Here is a 15825-nt window from a genome sequence, read left to right as displayed (position 1 = left end):
CATACACACAGCACTGGAAATGAGATGTGGAAGGGTTTCAGACCCTTCCAAAGAGCTACTCCACTCTTACAAACAATTTTGATCAATTTCCCCAGCATAGTCCATACTCTACAATATCTTATATTATTGATACTATTAGTGTTAGTTATTTGTTTATATTATATTATATTATATTATTGGCATTATTTAATGTAAGGTGTGCTAAAGTATGTTTCTAAAGTCCTTCTACCATTTTACTTGGTTTCCAGGTGAGACCAAGAGTAACCAGGAGAAATCTCAGTGCAACCAGATTTTTTTTTAAAGCTGCAACTTGAAAACACTAATCCAGTTGTAGTTTTCCTACTGATTATTCTCAAACCTGCCTGAACACAATTCATGATCAGCTGTCTGCCTGTGGGTGACTTCCTTGGTTATTCTCCAAATACAAGAAAACACCTGTATTAGGCTTGGGAAAATAATTTTCCTCAGCTTTGGGTGATCTGAGTTTCTTCTTGGGTGTCTGTTTAGTGTGTAGTGAAAATACAGTGCCATGATAAAAGACACAGAACATCAGAAAATAAACCAAGCTGTGCCATGCAAAACCATGAGATACTTGTAGAAAGCTTGGCCTCAAGTTCCAAAGCTGTTCTCAAATTACCATGGTATTCCTGCACAGGGAAGGGAAGGCTGGAGGCATAAAAAGTGCAACTTCTTTTCTAGAGGGAAATTTGTAACATGACCTAGACCAGCATGAGCCTGTGAGTGATGTGTCCCTCATCTGACACCCTTGAGACCCTCTGTCCCCAGCACCCTTGGCATGTCCTAAATGGCCTGTCTTAGTGGATCTCTTACTTAGGAGTAAGAGAGAGATGTGTGGTCCTGCGTAACCAGAGCAATGCAGAGGGGAAAGTAATTTACAGGGTAAATCCACAGATTTTCACAGATATTCCTCATGCCAGCATTTCAACTTCCTTTTTAAAACATGAATGAAGAAGCAAATGCACTGGAAAGGCCAAAAGGACTTTAGCTCCATCTGTCTTTCCCAGCCAGTTATTAACCCAGTGGCCAGTCCGTAGTCCCAGTCATCTAAGTGGAGAAGCAAGTGGTCCCACCCTTATCTGGGTGGCTGCAGCCACCCCAGTTTTACCCTTCCCACAGGGCTGGGTTGATTTCCACTCTGTCACTCTCTACTCCAAATCAGGTGCTGTTCAGAGAGTCAGGACGACTGGGCAAAAGGTGAGTAAAAAAGGATTGAAACCTGGAGTCAGATTAGGGGTACAAACCCTGGGCTTGCCAGGAGAGACATAAGGAGCAGGAAGTTTGGAAACACAGAAGTTCAAGTCATGTAACAAACAAATAAGAAAGTAGGAGTTATGTGGACATTAGAGGATATGTTGTTTTTTTTAAGTCTGCCCATGCTGCCTGCCTTGGAGAGGGAATAATGGATAAATGTGTTGTTTTAAAAGCATATAATAGTTTATATGCATAAAGAACTCAATAAAGAACTTATATAATATTCACGTCTGTATAATATGTACGTGAGTATACATCACATGAATGCAGTAATCTCCACAAAATGAATACAAAAATGTGTCCTGTGTCTCCTCAAATGAGTGTGGCCTGTATTAGGTCAATTTTAATGACCCTGACTATTTGAAAATATAAAGTAAAAACTACAAATGTGTGGAAATTCTAAAGGCTCACAAACGTGTATGCATATCTTGATACTCAGAATGCATATGTAGCAGCATACTAAAGGCATTTTTTAAAAGCCAGATCATTCCTTCTGCTTTTTACAACAAAAGTTTAGAAAATAATTAAGTAAAGTTAAAAATAAGTGATGGAAAGGCTATAAGTATATACTGGTTTAGTTGTTTTGTTCTTCTGGGAATTTCTGATGCTGAAATTTTGATGGGATTTTGTCCTCTCTGGTCATTCATGCTTAGAGACACAAGCAACTTCAACTTGGTTTTCTGTCATCCTTGCTCCAGTAAGAGTCTTTTAGCTCAACTGTGACATCAATCACTTGAACTATAAACCTCTGCAATGGATACGGCCATTTAAATCTCCACCTGCACAAACAACAATAAGGCCTAGAAAATAAGGTGACTCATAAATCTTAACACTGGTGATCATTAATATTTTGGATCTGCAAGAGCAATGTTATTGGAAAAAAAAGTAATTCATTAATTAGGACTGATATGCTGACAATCTGTTTAGTTTAGTTTATATACAGAGAAAACACAAACAAGGGCACAGTTAGCACAACAAGAATTTAGGAGTTAGTGAATTGCCCAGAGGCCAGGGCTTGGAGATATGATATCTTAATGTACTTATCCTATTGTAAGTGGGAAGGTGTTATCTTCCAGACAAATGATAAAGAGGTGGTTAAAAGTTTAGATCTACTGTTTTTTCTTCTAGCTTATATGAGCCAAGGAAGAAAGATGGATCAAGAGATAGGCAAGAGTTCCTTGCTGGCTATCAAAAATGACACTCTGCCTCCTACTTTAATCTGCAGTACAATACATAGCACTCGGCAGACATACCAGTTTGGCCCTCCACAGTTTTTGTTGGGTTTTTCAGCGCATGCAGAAAACCCTATGCGATGCTCACACAAATCAGCAAGAGACTTTTCCTGTGGCTCCAGTGACTTTGGATTAACTACGAAGCCACTGACATCTGAGGCTGCACATTTTTGTCCAGAGCTACGAGAATCCTCAGATAAGCGGCTGAATAAGTGCAATTGTTCCTGCAGTAAGAACAGTCCCTGCATGCAGATCTTTAGACCCTTGTGTTCAAAACCCAGGCTGTGGGGCAACCTGTGAGGTTTCAGGAAGACATGAGTAGGGAAGGAGCTATGGGAGCAAGTTCCTGTTTCACTGGCCCCTTTGGACTCCAAATGTGGATTTAGGGAACTATTTTACATGAAGAGGAAGAAGTGATAGGACAAGGTTAACTGCTTTCAAAAGCCTGCTCTGCTGAGACTGAATACACGTGTGCATAAGTTTGTAACAGCAGCATAAGTCAGTTCATTCAAACTATGCAGCAACCCGCTCATTCCCACTTGTGGTAAAACCACTGAGAATGTTTGGCTTCAGTGGTTGCAGAGCCTGGCCTAATGCTCTCAGTCCCACCGCTCTCACAGAAGGGGCCTTATGCCTTATCTTGCCTCTTTATTCAGGCAAAACCTCTGACTTTTGAGCATGCACGAATCAGCCGACAAAACACTCCACGGGTACAGCAGAAAGAACCACTGACATCTGCTCTGCACACCAAGTAAAAGTTTCTCTTCTGTGGGAACTCTACCATCCAATAAATGCCCCCCCCCCCCCCACCCCGTTTCCTTCATTTCATGCACACCCTTGCTGCCCCATCCACAGCCATACAGACCCTCCCCAGCAGAACAACATTCTCCCTCGGCTCAGTGGGGCTCACAGACTGCTGGGATCTTGGCCACTTGGCACACCTGTGGACCAGGAAGCCTCCGCAACATTCACAGCTGGGAGGACTCAAAGACTGAGAAGGGACCGGGACTTGTCGGACGTCACCCCGGAAGGCTGGAAGAAGTCAGATCCTCCTGCCTCCAGCCCCTGGGCTGTGACGGCAAGGTCCACACTGCTGGCCAGGCAGCGGAGCACTCCCTTCCTGGAATATGCTACTAGCTGGACAGGATGCATTCGCAAATATAATCATCCACAAATCTCCCCCAGATTAGGTTACAGGACAGCATTTCGACGGCACGCATTACAAAGCTCCCTGGAAGGCTTGGCTGGTGGATCTGCTGCTCTCTCTGCTCATGACCCATTTTGGCTTTCATCAAGAATTGTGACACCAGCTGCCTGGGTCATCTAGGAGGCAGAGAGGGGGAGAGCAACCCTGGGCTGTAAAGGGAAGTGGGGAAGGAGAAGAGGAGGAGAAGGAGGAGGACGAAGGGGGAGGATAGAAAGACAGAGCAGGGGGAGAGAGAGTAAGAGAGTTGTTTTAGTCCAGTTGTGAAGATTTGAATCCCAGCTCCGAGCTCTCGGCAAAGGCTTGCTGGGATACCTCATTCCCTGTCCTGTGCAAAGGTCTGTGATTGGGGATGTGGTGTGCTCAGTGGGCAGGGCCCCTCCCCTGGGCTGGATCCGCCTCTCTTATCCCCCAGATAAATTACTAGTGTCCTCACTAAATTCCTCAGCTTTCTCTCTCCCTCTCTCTCTCCCTCTCTCACAAAATCTCGCTCCCTCCCTCAAACACAGGCAAAGCGGGGTTGGGGGGCGGGAGGGCGGGGATCCTCTCTGGACTGGTATTGTGACTTAGTCCTGGGCGGGGAGGGAAGGGGAGGAAAGTACTGGCGCCCCTTCTCTCCTACGCTGCCTTGAAATAGATTTGAGGAGCTGCCCTTCTTCCCCCCCTCCCCCCTTTCCCGCTGGTCGTTTGGCATCTTCCAGACCATGTCCACTGGGTCCCTCAGTGATGTGGAAGATCTGCAGGAGGTGGAGATGCTGGAGTGCGATGGGCTGAAAATGGATACTAACAAAGAGTTTGGGGCGTCCACCGAGAGCAACGAGGAGGGATCCAATGGCGAGAATGGCTCCCCTCAGAAGGGGAGAGGGGCCTCGGGCAAGAGGAAAAAGGCTCCCCCCAAGAAGAGCCCTTTAAATGGAGTGAGCCAGGAGGGAAAGCAGGTACAGAGAAACGCTGCCAACGCCAGAGAGAGGGCGAGGATGAGGGTCCTTAGCAAAGCCTTCTCCAGGCTTAAGACCACCCTACCCTGGGTGCCCCCAGACACCAAACTTTCCAAACTGGACACCTTGAGGTTGGCCTCCAGCTACATTGCTCACCTGAGGCAGATCCTGGCCAATGACAAGTATGAGAACGGCTACATCCACCCAGTCAACTTGGTAAGTCAGAGTCTGCCGGGGCCAGGAGCTCTGTGCATGTGCCTGGGGAGAGGTGGGCGAGGAGCTGGCATGGGGCATGTGCGGGGAGAAAACTTTGCTGTGCTTCTCACAGAGTCTGGTGCCAGTGGGGTGGAAAGCGGTACTGTACAAGGGGACAGGCTCCCGGCTACCCTGTTGCCCTGTGCCCTGAGCACCAAGCCTCCTAGGCCCCCTCTGTTGTTCCTAGCAAACCCTTCCAGAAGACAGGCAGCCACGCTGGCCACAAAGAAGCAGGGGCAGGCTTTACTCTTTACTGCCCCAGAAACGATTGAGAAACCACAAAGGGTTGGTGCCAGCTTTCTACCTGCAGGTGTAGGAATTTGGGTAGAAAAGGGTATGTTTGAGGAAGGACCCAGGATTTATTCTTACCCTGTGTCTCTACCCTAATGTCTCCTGCCACAACAGTGTCCCCAAGCCCTAGCTTTTTAAAGACAGGACTCTTGGGGTTCTGTGCTCAACCACTCAGGTCTGCTGGGTCCAGGACATTTCTCCTATCCCTCTAAATTGGCACAGGAGAAATAAATACCAGTGCAGACTCCCCAGGGGAGGTGTCTGCCCCAGGCACACACCACAATGCCTCTTCCTGGGCTCTGCAGTGTCCCTCCTTCTGCTCCCACCACAAAGTTTTCCTAAGCAGCCCTGGATCTCCCAACCATACCCGGCCGCCAGAAATATCCAGTTTCCAGCTCTAAAAATATGTACAAATGATGTAAACCTGGAGTAAGCAAGATCTGCCTGGGCTCTTTTTAGACATACAGCCTTTACACTTCCCACACGTGCAGACCCTGACGCATAAATGGATCACAGAGAGGAGCTGGGGACGTTTCACTGAGGTCAGGCTCTGCCTTTTGAGCTCTGGACTCTGGGGGACAGTACGTTACCCGCTGTGTCAGCTGATAAGGGCCTGGGAGATAATTTTTGATTAAAAACAAAATCCTCAGAGCAACAATATGGGTGGGGGGAAAAAAGTAAAACAAAACCAGCACCCAATATAGATATAACCTCCTCTTCCGCACAGAGGCACACCAAAACATGCTCCCCGAGCCGCGGGAGACCAGGGAGAGTGGCCGGGGGCTGCCGGGTCCCGAGCAGCTCCTGTGCCCGGGTAGCGCGGCGGGACGTGAGGCGACTCCCGCGGGTCGGAGTCCCCACGCCGGTCACGAGCAAACGCGGGGGGAGGCGCGGCTGCGGCGGGGTGCCCGCGGAGATTGTGCCGGAGGGATGCGAATGTGCCGGAGCCAGGCGGCTCCTTTCTCCCTTCCTTCTGCCGCGTATCAGACGGGCTCCGCCGCCCCGAGGTCGCCCGGTGGGGCCCGCCGGGGCTGTGAGGCGGAGCGGCATCAGCCGCCGGCGAAAGGCAGAAGGGTCCTTGCCGAAGGCACCGGCAACTGAGCCTGAGCCCCGCTGGGCGCTGCCCGAAGTGGACTCAGGTGGTGGATGCCGGGCTCAGTCCCCCCGGACGCTCCCGAGCCGGACCCGCTGGTGATATGAGCGTTGCAATGTGCATTTCTCCATATGTAACCCCCTTCCCACTCGTGTCTTTTCCTGGCTACAGACTTGGCCTTTTATGGTAGCCGGCAAACCCGAGAGTGACCTGAAAGAAGTGGTGAACACAAACCGCTTGTGCGGCCCGACAGCATCCTGAGCCCCGCGGCCGGGCCAGCAGCGTCCGTCCCGGCGTGGCCGTGGAGCGGGCGGCGGGGCGGGCAGGGACCCGCCGCGGCTCCGCCGCTGCCCCGGGCCCCGGGCAGAGCCACGGGGAGAGCCGCTCTCCCGGCGCAGAGGAGACCAAATGTGCCCTAGCAAAGACTCCATCCACCCCGAGAGATTCTGACTCTATTTAACTTTATTAAATGCGTGTACAGTCGAGTGTCCTGCAACCACAGCCTTGCTGGTTCAAGAGCTACTAGAGAAAAGACAGAGATCAAACAAAACCTACCACGCGTGTATCTTTTGTCTGAGACCTGTGAAATATGTAGATGCCTAGAAAAACTGACTTTGACAGTCATCTCTATGAAGTAATTCACCTTAAAGATATATAGATATATTTTCTTCAAGCAGATTCTGCTCTATTTCTGTGAATAAACCTTCCTTTCTACTGAACACAGAGCGGTGTTAAGTGTTCGTTTGAGACTCGGGCTCGGCGGGGAAAGGACAGAGCCTCCGCCGCTCCGCGAAGCGGCCGCGCTGCGGGGATCCCGCCTCTCCACCCCGGGCCACGGGAGGTCTGCTTCCCCGGAGCTAAAGACCTGGAGCGAACCCTTGGGGGAGGGGGTGACTGGGTCCGCAGCTCACCGCGGGAGCCCGGCCCGGCTCCGCAGCCCGGCGCCCGGGCGCTGCGGGAGTCGCCCCCGCCGCTCCGGCCGCTCCGCTCCGCGGGGACAGGAGCAGTGATCTATTGATGAAGTACAGTCGGTCCTCAGCGCCGAGAATTTTTAACTTAAACATCTCCTCTCTATCGATCAGCGCGCCCGTGGGAGATGAGGCTGAGATAAACAGGAGTGCGGGGCGCTCCCCCTGCACCGGCAGCGGCCGCCGGCAGCTGATGCGCCAGATCCCACCGCGCTGTTTAATGTTTCAGGGTTATGACCGCACTGTTTACAAGATGTCTTCGGTTATTTATACTGTTATTATTAGCAGAGGGGCTTTAAATTTCCGCCTCACTTGCTCTTTCAATACCATCCCTTGATTCCGTTTGATACCTGGGTACTTTCTTGCCGAAAGCAGGAGAGGGGCAGCAGGGGCTGCAGGGCCGTCCCCCACACCAAGCCCTCCGTCCCCGCTAGTTGCGGGGGCCGGCGGCAGGGCCCGGGGCGCGGTCACAGGCAGCGCGGGGGCCACAGACCCTCCCGGGGGCTTCTTCCTCCGGATATACCCCACAGGCCGGTGTTGAGCTGCCCCGGGCATCCGTGCAGCCTGGATTGTGTTTATTCTCATCCCCCACTTTCCCCCGAGATAACTGGACGAGGTGGCACGTCCTCCAGGCGACCCAAATTCGCCAGTCGGGTTCATGCGTGGGCTAGGTTAGGTTTAATTAAAGTAGCTCGCTGTGAACCGAGGGCTGTGCAAACATCTCGGCCCTCATTATGAAAAGGGCCAGGGCCTGCTGTATCATCCTAATGGTTTTGAAAGGGAGAGCTGTTTAATTTCACTTTTGCACAGCTTTATCTCCATCCCACACAATTAAAAACAGACCTCTGCGCCTGGCCTAACCATGTGCAACTTCACTGCTGTGGACGGGACTGCGCCAGGTGAGACGCGCAGTTACACACCGGGGCTTGACTGGCTTTGCGGCTACACACAGACCTTGAACAGACACAGCTTTTGCTGAAGAGACGAACGACTCTGGTAACCACAGCTGAACAGGCTGATTTGCTGATTTCTTTGCCACAGGCACTGGTAAATTCAGTGGGAATTGCTGGTCTGTTAAAGGGAGACAGAATAGAGGTCCCCGGCTTTAAGCTAAGGGCAGATGACTGATACAGCAAACGTACGTTTTAACCTCTAGATTTACTCACTGAATTGAAACTAACTGTTGTATTTAACCACTCAAAATCTCAACTTAAATCCATATTAATTAATGCCTGGTCAAGATTCATAGCGAGGTGCTGATTTCTTTCTAGAAAGCAGAAATTGATATGCATCTGAGATATGCATAAAATTGAGTCAAATTTTGAATATTCTAACACATGCTTCTTTGCCACCCTGCCTTGCAATGCTTGCTAACTGCACTCAGTATCTTCCCACCTAAAGAACCATATGCAGTTTTCATTCGCCACCTGAAATACAGCATTGAAGAAAGGGAAGGGGGAAATACAATGGTACTCCATAAAACATGAGGAACACAGCAGTAGCCATGTGCCAAAAGCTGCAGGAGCAGTAAGTGTTGAAGATGCTTACTGTGTACACACTGGCAGTAGACACCATTGCTTCTCGTACTGCTGTTCACTTTATCTAGCAGTCTACATTGCAAGCCTCCTGAGGACTAAACTATTCCTCAAGCATCCTGCACCTTCCTCAGTCCTTGCCTCTGAGCAACAGTTCAGCAGCAAACAAACAAACAAAAAAGCAACAATAAAAAAATAAAAGCAACCAGCAGTACACAGAAAGGTAAATAACGACTTTACTCTGACTGTAAAACAAGTAGTGGCTTTATTTCAATTTTGAACACAATGAACATATTTTCCAGAGGCATTTATGTGGCTGGGACCTCCTGGTCCACTGACCTCTTGTGTAAGGGCACAGACCTGACAGTGATGGCAGCTGGCTTCAACAGCCCAAGTTTCTTACATGAATTAAGAGTTCTACCACACACTTCAGGAGAACAATGAATGAAATTATTCTACCCTGCTGCTGAGTGCAATTTTACTGCAAAATATTTGCAAACAGAAAATGTATGTTTAGTCTGACTGAAGCAATTGATGATTTTGAAAGGAACTCACAAATGTGCTAAGAAAAAGAGGGAACAGGTTTAAATATTGATGTCAATGACTTTAAAGAAAATATTTTGTTTGCTTTCTTGCTTTTCTGTACAAAGTGATGCATTTTAATATTTACCAAAATATACTTATACCCCTTTTTCATGTGGAAAAAAAGTTGACTTGGTTTATCTTTCTGTATCTACATGGACGTAGATGCAGCTGTGTGAGTGTCTGTATACATTCCCTCCTAGTACTATTTGAATTCATTGCCTGATTTCAGCTAGATTTGACAGAGGTCTCAAAGACAACTAAGTTACTATAATTTTTAATTTTTTTTTCCATGTGTGAAAACAGGCAGCTGAGTAAAGAAAAAGTCTATAAATTTTGCAGCAGAAGGAAGGGTTTCAATATGAGCTCAGCCTTTATTAGATAGCAGAGCATATAGAGCAGAATGTCAGCTGTAGATGAAGCTCCAAATGCTGCTTCAGTCACAGCATACAAGTTCATAGAAAACTTGCTTATGGACCTATGTGTTTTAAGATAAGAACTCTATAAAAGTAGTTTAGTTCCATTTGATTTTAATACTGGTATTCTTTTTTGTTTGTTTCTTTGTAAAGAAACCAGTTTCACCCAGCTACTTCATTACCATTTTTCAATTCAGCTAGAGACTAGCAAATCCTTAATTTGCAGTGCTGACTCAGTGCTCAGGCTCCTGGATTTGCTGCTGACATTGTACCGCTTCGCAGAAGCATTCACAGTCTGTAAGGTCTTACAGAAAATACCTTTTAGGCTTATCTTATCCTCTCACTGGGATGGAAATCTGCCAGCCTGAAGCATCAGCATAGCAAGAAACCACATTGCAGACACCTGCAAAATGCCATGCTGCTCTGGGCGCTGACTGGGGCGGCAAGGCCAAAGTGCTGGTCGTGCCCTCAAACTTCAAGGTGCATAAGGAGAACATGTGCAAGATAGCTTATTTTTCAAAGTGCCTCCAAGGTCAAAATTCCCAACTCACCCCAGAAAATAAAAGACACAGAAAATCTGTGTGGTTTCTTCTGTAGGGAAGCTGGTTTGAATCCTGAACATAGTGATAAGATCACAAGCACAGTTTTGCTTGAAGTATTTGTATTTATGACCCCTCAATTGTGTCTGCCTGAAAAAAACTTGCTTCCTTGTTAACAAGTTACATATATTTTTTAGAAGACAATTTGTGCCAAAACCCTGCTGTCATTATCTCTCATTGTATTTTGTAGTAAAAAAATTTAGAATATGCAAAACACATTAATTAATTGCAGGTAATAAACTTTCTAAAAGAGAACAAAACTTACAGATATCTGGTGTACAAGTGGAGGGTATAATCTGATGAAATTGCAGAATGTTTTCATTTTTGTCTGGATATCTGAATGCAGATTAGCACTCACAGTCTCCCAAAAGCGACAGGATTACAAAAGAAATTTCAATTACATTGACATGAATTTTAATTTCAATTAAATTGAAATTTGTAGCAGCAAACAACCAAGCATCCTGTAATTTCCATGTATATACACACCTGGAAAAACCTCCATACAGAATTTCTCCCAGCAGCCAGATTCAAAATGTTCATGTCCGTTGCTGGCCCATGTAGCACTGACCATTCCCATATTAAGGCTGTGCTATCAAATGCAGGCCCACCATCTTGTGCTCACTATTCAACCACAGATTGCTTCATGCTCTTCAGCCCAGCATACTTCATGGATGGGAAGTGGCACAACCAGTAATAATGGCACTTTTTTGTCGCTAGTGCTGCAAAGTTACTGATGTATTATGGCTTGGGGAATTTCTACAATCCTGAGAAGATGTCATAGGTCTGACCTAAAAGCTGTGCTCCGGGAAGGATGGGGAAAAGCCACGTGTTACCTTTGAGAGGACAGTTGCCAGCAGACTGCAAACCCAGAAAAGTTCTGCAAGTAACTGATTTTTCTTCACTTCGGACACTGGTGTCTCTGAGTATAAAACTAACTTTGAGTAGGCCCACGCATGCAGTCATCCCATTTCCCAAATGCGGCACGGACATACCCTAGGGTCACAATAGTGCAGGGATGACGCATTTTCTTGCCTTAGGGTTTTGCCCTTAAACTGAAACTTGTAAACAGATGAAATGCGTTTTCAAGCCAATGCGCGTGCGTGTGCTCAGTTACACCACCCTCAAAACCTCCTTGCAAGAAAAAAAAAAGATCATAACAAAAGCAAGAAAATAAAAACCAGTGCAAATCCTTCCTTCACTTTAAATTTTAAGCGCTCCTTTTCCTTGAGCAGAGAAAAAAACCCCAATCCTTATTTAGACTTCAGGCTGCCATGTAAACTATAAGACTATATCCAACTGTAAATATGGATTATCTACAGTCTTGAGTTTTCTCTTGGTTGTTTACAAGTTGCTTAAGAAACAAGGATCAGAAACACTAGGGAAAGAAATCAAGGGTATAGCTACACAGCCAGGAGACAAGAGGAAAGGGAGAAAAAGGCATAGAATAATTCCTCTGATTACTGCAGCTCAGTCCTTGCGGCAGGATGGGTTAGGGAAGGGAGGAACTATCAGCAGCTCCATCACAGATGGGTGGAGCCAGACCACCGGGGAGATGGAAACCAGGAGGTTGAGAGCTGCAGCTGCCTTTTCTGGGAGGAACATCTGTGAAAGCCTGCACAGCAGCAGCAGGGGAGGAGGAGTGGGCACAGGCAGAGAGCGTTCCCAGGGATGTGCTCATACAGATAACTGTCCCTGGATGGTTTCCCAGGCTGCTGCAGCAGCACTTCCCTCCCCTGTCAGGGATGAGGCAAAGACCATCATGTGGCACAAGCAATCGAAGTGTTAGCACGGCCTCTCGGTTCAGCATCCTGTTTCCTGTGATGCTTTTTGATGGCTGAGCTGACCAGAACGGGAACAGTTCTTCCTCGCTTGATAACATGTTGGTTTTTTCTTACATAGGGACTTTTACACTCCTGGCATCTCAGAGACAATACACAAAGTACATAGAAGACAGGAGTTGCAGCATTTGGCTGTCCCCTCATGACCAAATGTTTTTCTACAGGAGGCCACTATCATTATACAGATGGGAAGAAAAAGAGATGACAAATGACTGGCTGAAGGTTCACATGTAAGTTTGGAGTAGGTTTAGGGCACCAGCTCTTCTGGTGCACAAACCCATGGGCTGTTCTCCTAGGCACACTGAAATCACCAGGGATGTTTGCTCTTTGAACTCAGTACAAAGATAGGAATCAGTAAGGTGTATGGAGTGATCCTCTCAGGCTGTATATCTATATCTACATCTACACTTACTAGAATAGATAAACCAGGCTATGGACCATGCTCTGGCTCCGACCGTCAGTGCTGTGGCTGGGGTCACATCCACACATACCTAAGTTTTATCCCACTAACCAGAGGTTAAGAACAGTCCCTGGCATATGCTACTCCAAAACCATGCTTGGATACTTTCTGGGGAAAAGTGAGGCCAAAGGCATAGCAAGTATCCTGCTAAAACCCAAGCACAAAGAAAGAGAAGCCTCAGCCTTGTTTTATTTATCAGTGTCACTGAAGCCTTAGAAGCTACAGCAATTGAGATACTTGATGCCTTTGTCTCACCTCAGTCTCATGCTCTTCTCACCTGTTTTCTAGATCAAGCTGGTTTCTTCTTTTATGGGCCAAAAAATCTTAGTGGGGACCCTGTTTGCTATTTGTATCTCATAACTAATATATATGAAGACTAAAGATCATTAGAAGCAAGAGGCCAAGTTCGAGAACAAACATAACATGAGATTTAAACAATATTATACCCTAAATTATGACATTGAAAACCTGTTCATTTGCTACCTAGCTCTGCAGTACCTTTTCTACCTGACTTGTGAGTTCCCTGACACCAACATTTGACATATGCCCTCATAGTATCTCTTTCTCACCATTGCCAATTAGCATTTAAGTTAACCTCATCCCAAGATGTGAAATTGAGATATTCCTCTACTTAAGTCCATGGGAAGAATTCAGACAGCCAGTAGGTGCTGTCTGTACATGCTTAACATAGTTCTGCTGGGGTAGTGTGCTAACCTATGACAGGTAGGAAGCAAGGTGGACAGGAGGTGTTGAGGCCAGCGGCCCCAGTTTGGCTACAGATACAGCACTGCAGGGAAGCTGCTGAGGAGCCAATGTTATCTTCCCACAAATCTCTTCTCCTCATTTCCCTCACACTCAGTCTTCTGATTGTACTTTCCCCATGCTTCTCTCTTACTGCCAACAGAAGTCAGTATGCATAATCTGTAAATACCAGTCAGTCACAGAGGCTGAAACTACAGATATGTATTAAATTATTGTAAAGTTTACTAAAGAAAAGGCTCATTCTGGTAGTTTGACTTTTATGGTGGATGCTTCACCACCATTTTCTTAATATGCTTATTTTATATTAAATAGTGTACCTAGCAATATATATTATGCAATATATAGATATACACACTATGCAATATATATACACACACTATAAAAATGTGACATAAATATTTACATGCTATGTAGTAACTATATTTATCTTTTCTATAAACAAACATATAAAACAATATATATTATAAAATTAAACAGAATGTTTGAATTCTGTGGAGCTGGTATAAGTGCCACTTACAGCAGGGAGGTAACTGTTTAACAGTGCTGGCATGAAATATCATACTGTACATCATCAGAGAGGTGTGAGAAGGTACAGATGAGTTTACTGTTTCACCTGATAAACTAAGCCCTGGAGCAAAGGATTCCTTTCCTGACAGACTTCTTGCTCATTCCCTGATGGCTGCCAGCCTGAGAGACGTCTCATAATTAACCTGCAGTATCACGTTTGCAGCTGATGACCATTTCACACAAGGTCATTTCCATGGAAGATCCACAACCATTGGTTGGTCCTAGGTACTTCCTCTTCAAACACGAATACTTCAATGCAGTTTTCCACTCAGACATCACAGTATTTACAACACAGCTGCATAAAACTCTCCAGCTAGCCTTCATTGTGGGCTGCCTCAAGGGGCCATCCAGCTTTCTTCTCTCCCCCCTACACTTCCCCAAGTCTACCTTGCACAGGATCTTATCTGATTGAAAGTTAATCCTGTAAAAACAGAAAACTCCAGATAACCAAGCATTTGCTTCAGTCTGATGAGAAATTTCCTTTTACAGAAACCTGCAGTTACTGCTGAATAACAACTCAACGAAATTGCATCTTCATTCAATCTCACTGCTGTCATTACTGAACAAAAAACATGTGCAGTGTCCTAAAGTTCAGTTACCTTGTTTTTACTGCACTATTACTGATACTCCCAAGCAGCCCACGATTCCATGCTGCAGAATGTCCAAGCACAGGAAACACCTTCCCCACACCTCCATCTCCTCTTTACTTCCCAAACAAGGGATTGTGAAATACAGGCATAGAAAAATGTAATCATGTAGTAAGGAAGTGACAGTGTCAGAAATGGCCTCTGTGCCTTCTCTGTCAGATGCCATACAGCCACCTGGTAAGTTAGAACCTCATGAAGATCCAGATCCTTGGCATCTCAGTCATATTAGCAGAGGAAGCCATGCAGCCAATGTAGAGTTGCATGGAGGAATGGAGACCAGGAAGGGGAGAAGGCAAGAACAGGACAACCAGTTTTGTAAACTAGATAGGTATAGAATAAAATTGCAGCACAACTGATAAACTTACAAGTCAAATTAGGTAGGTGCCCAATCACCTTATTTGCATTCCACATTAATGTGATCATAGCTACTTGCTTACATTTGCACATTTTCCAAGTATATATCTAAAGATGCAATCTTCAGAACATTCTAGTCTAAACAGGAAAAGCTCAGGCTGACAAAGCAGTCAAAACTTTGAAATGGTAAGTATTCATCTCTTCATCAGCAAAAATAATTTTCTTAACATCCAGGAATGACTGCACAATTCTGAGGAATATGTGCTAGAAAAAGTTTTACCCTGAAAAGAGCAAGCATGTGGAGACAGACAGTGGTAATGTGTGCTTGCAGACACTTTGTTTTGAATTTCTGTAAACCTTTAAGGTTACGCTGAAAAAACAAAAGCTTAGTCAAAATTCAAGCAAAATCAGGGTTTATAAAGATTTTCTTCATAACTTGCAGATGTGACCAGCTATTCAGAAAAAACCAAATTAGCATCTGTTGTGAAACAGCCATCCAGAACCTGAAAGAACTGTCAGAGTGAAGACATCACAACACTCTACCCCACTTTAGCTGTGTAATTGTAATGACTCAGAGCCTGAAGCCCATAAAGAACAAAACCAGCCTTAAGGCACTCTGTAAAAATGCTGGATATACCGTGCGTAGTTACTGAACTATGGTAAATTCAGAATCCTGGTTTCCAAAAGCTTGCCTCGCTTGCCTGTATTCGCCCGAAGGCGGTGGGTTCCGCTTGGATCCGTGTCTGTAGGAAGCCACAGGGTGGCAGCGCTGTCACACGCCGGTGTACAGGCAGCCTGCGAATAGGAGAGAG

General features: G+C 46.1%; 1 protein-coding gene across 1 annotated transcript; it reads left to right on the top strand.

The window, feature by feature from the left end:
- Positions 1–4412: 4412 nt before the first annotated feature.
- TCF21 (transcription factor 21) lies at positions 4413–6546 on the top strand (the record flags this gene model as incomplete). The annotated part of the gene is made up of 2 exons (XM_082303102.1): positions 4413–4862; positions 6457–6546. The coding sequence occupies 2 exons, from the start codon at positions 4413–4415 to the stop codon at positions 6544–6546; spliced, it is 540 nt and encodes a 179-aa protein (XP_082159228.1).
- Between the last annotated feature and the right edge of the window lie 9279 nt (positions 6547–15825).

The sequence above is a fragment of the Coloeus monedula genome (genome assembly GCF_965178545.1).
Source record: "Coloeus monedula genome assembly, chromosome: 2".
NCBI classification, from domain to species: domain Eukaryota; kingdom Metazoa; phylum Chordata; class Aves; order Passeriformes; family Corvidae; genus Coloeus; species Coloeus monedula.
Note: the sequence above shows the minus strand (reverse complement) of the source record. Positions and strands in the feature narration are given on the sequence as shown.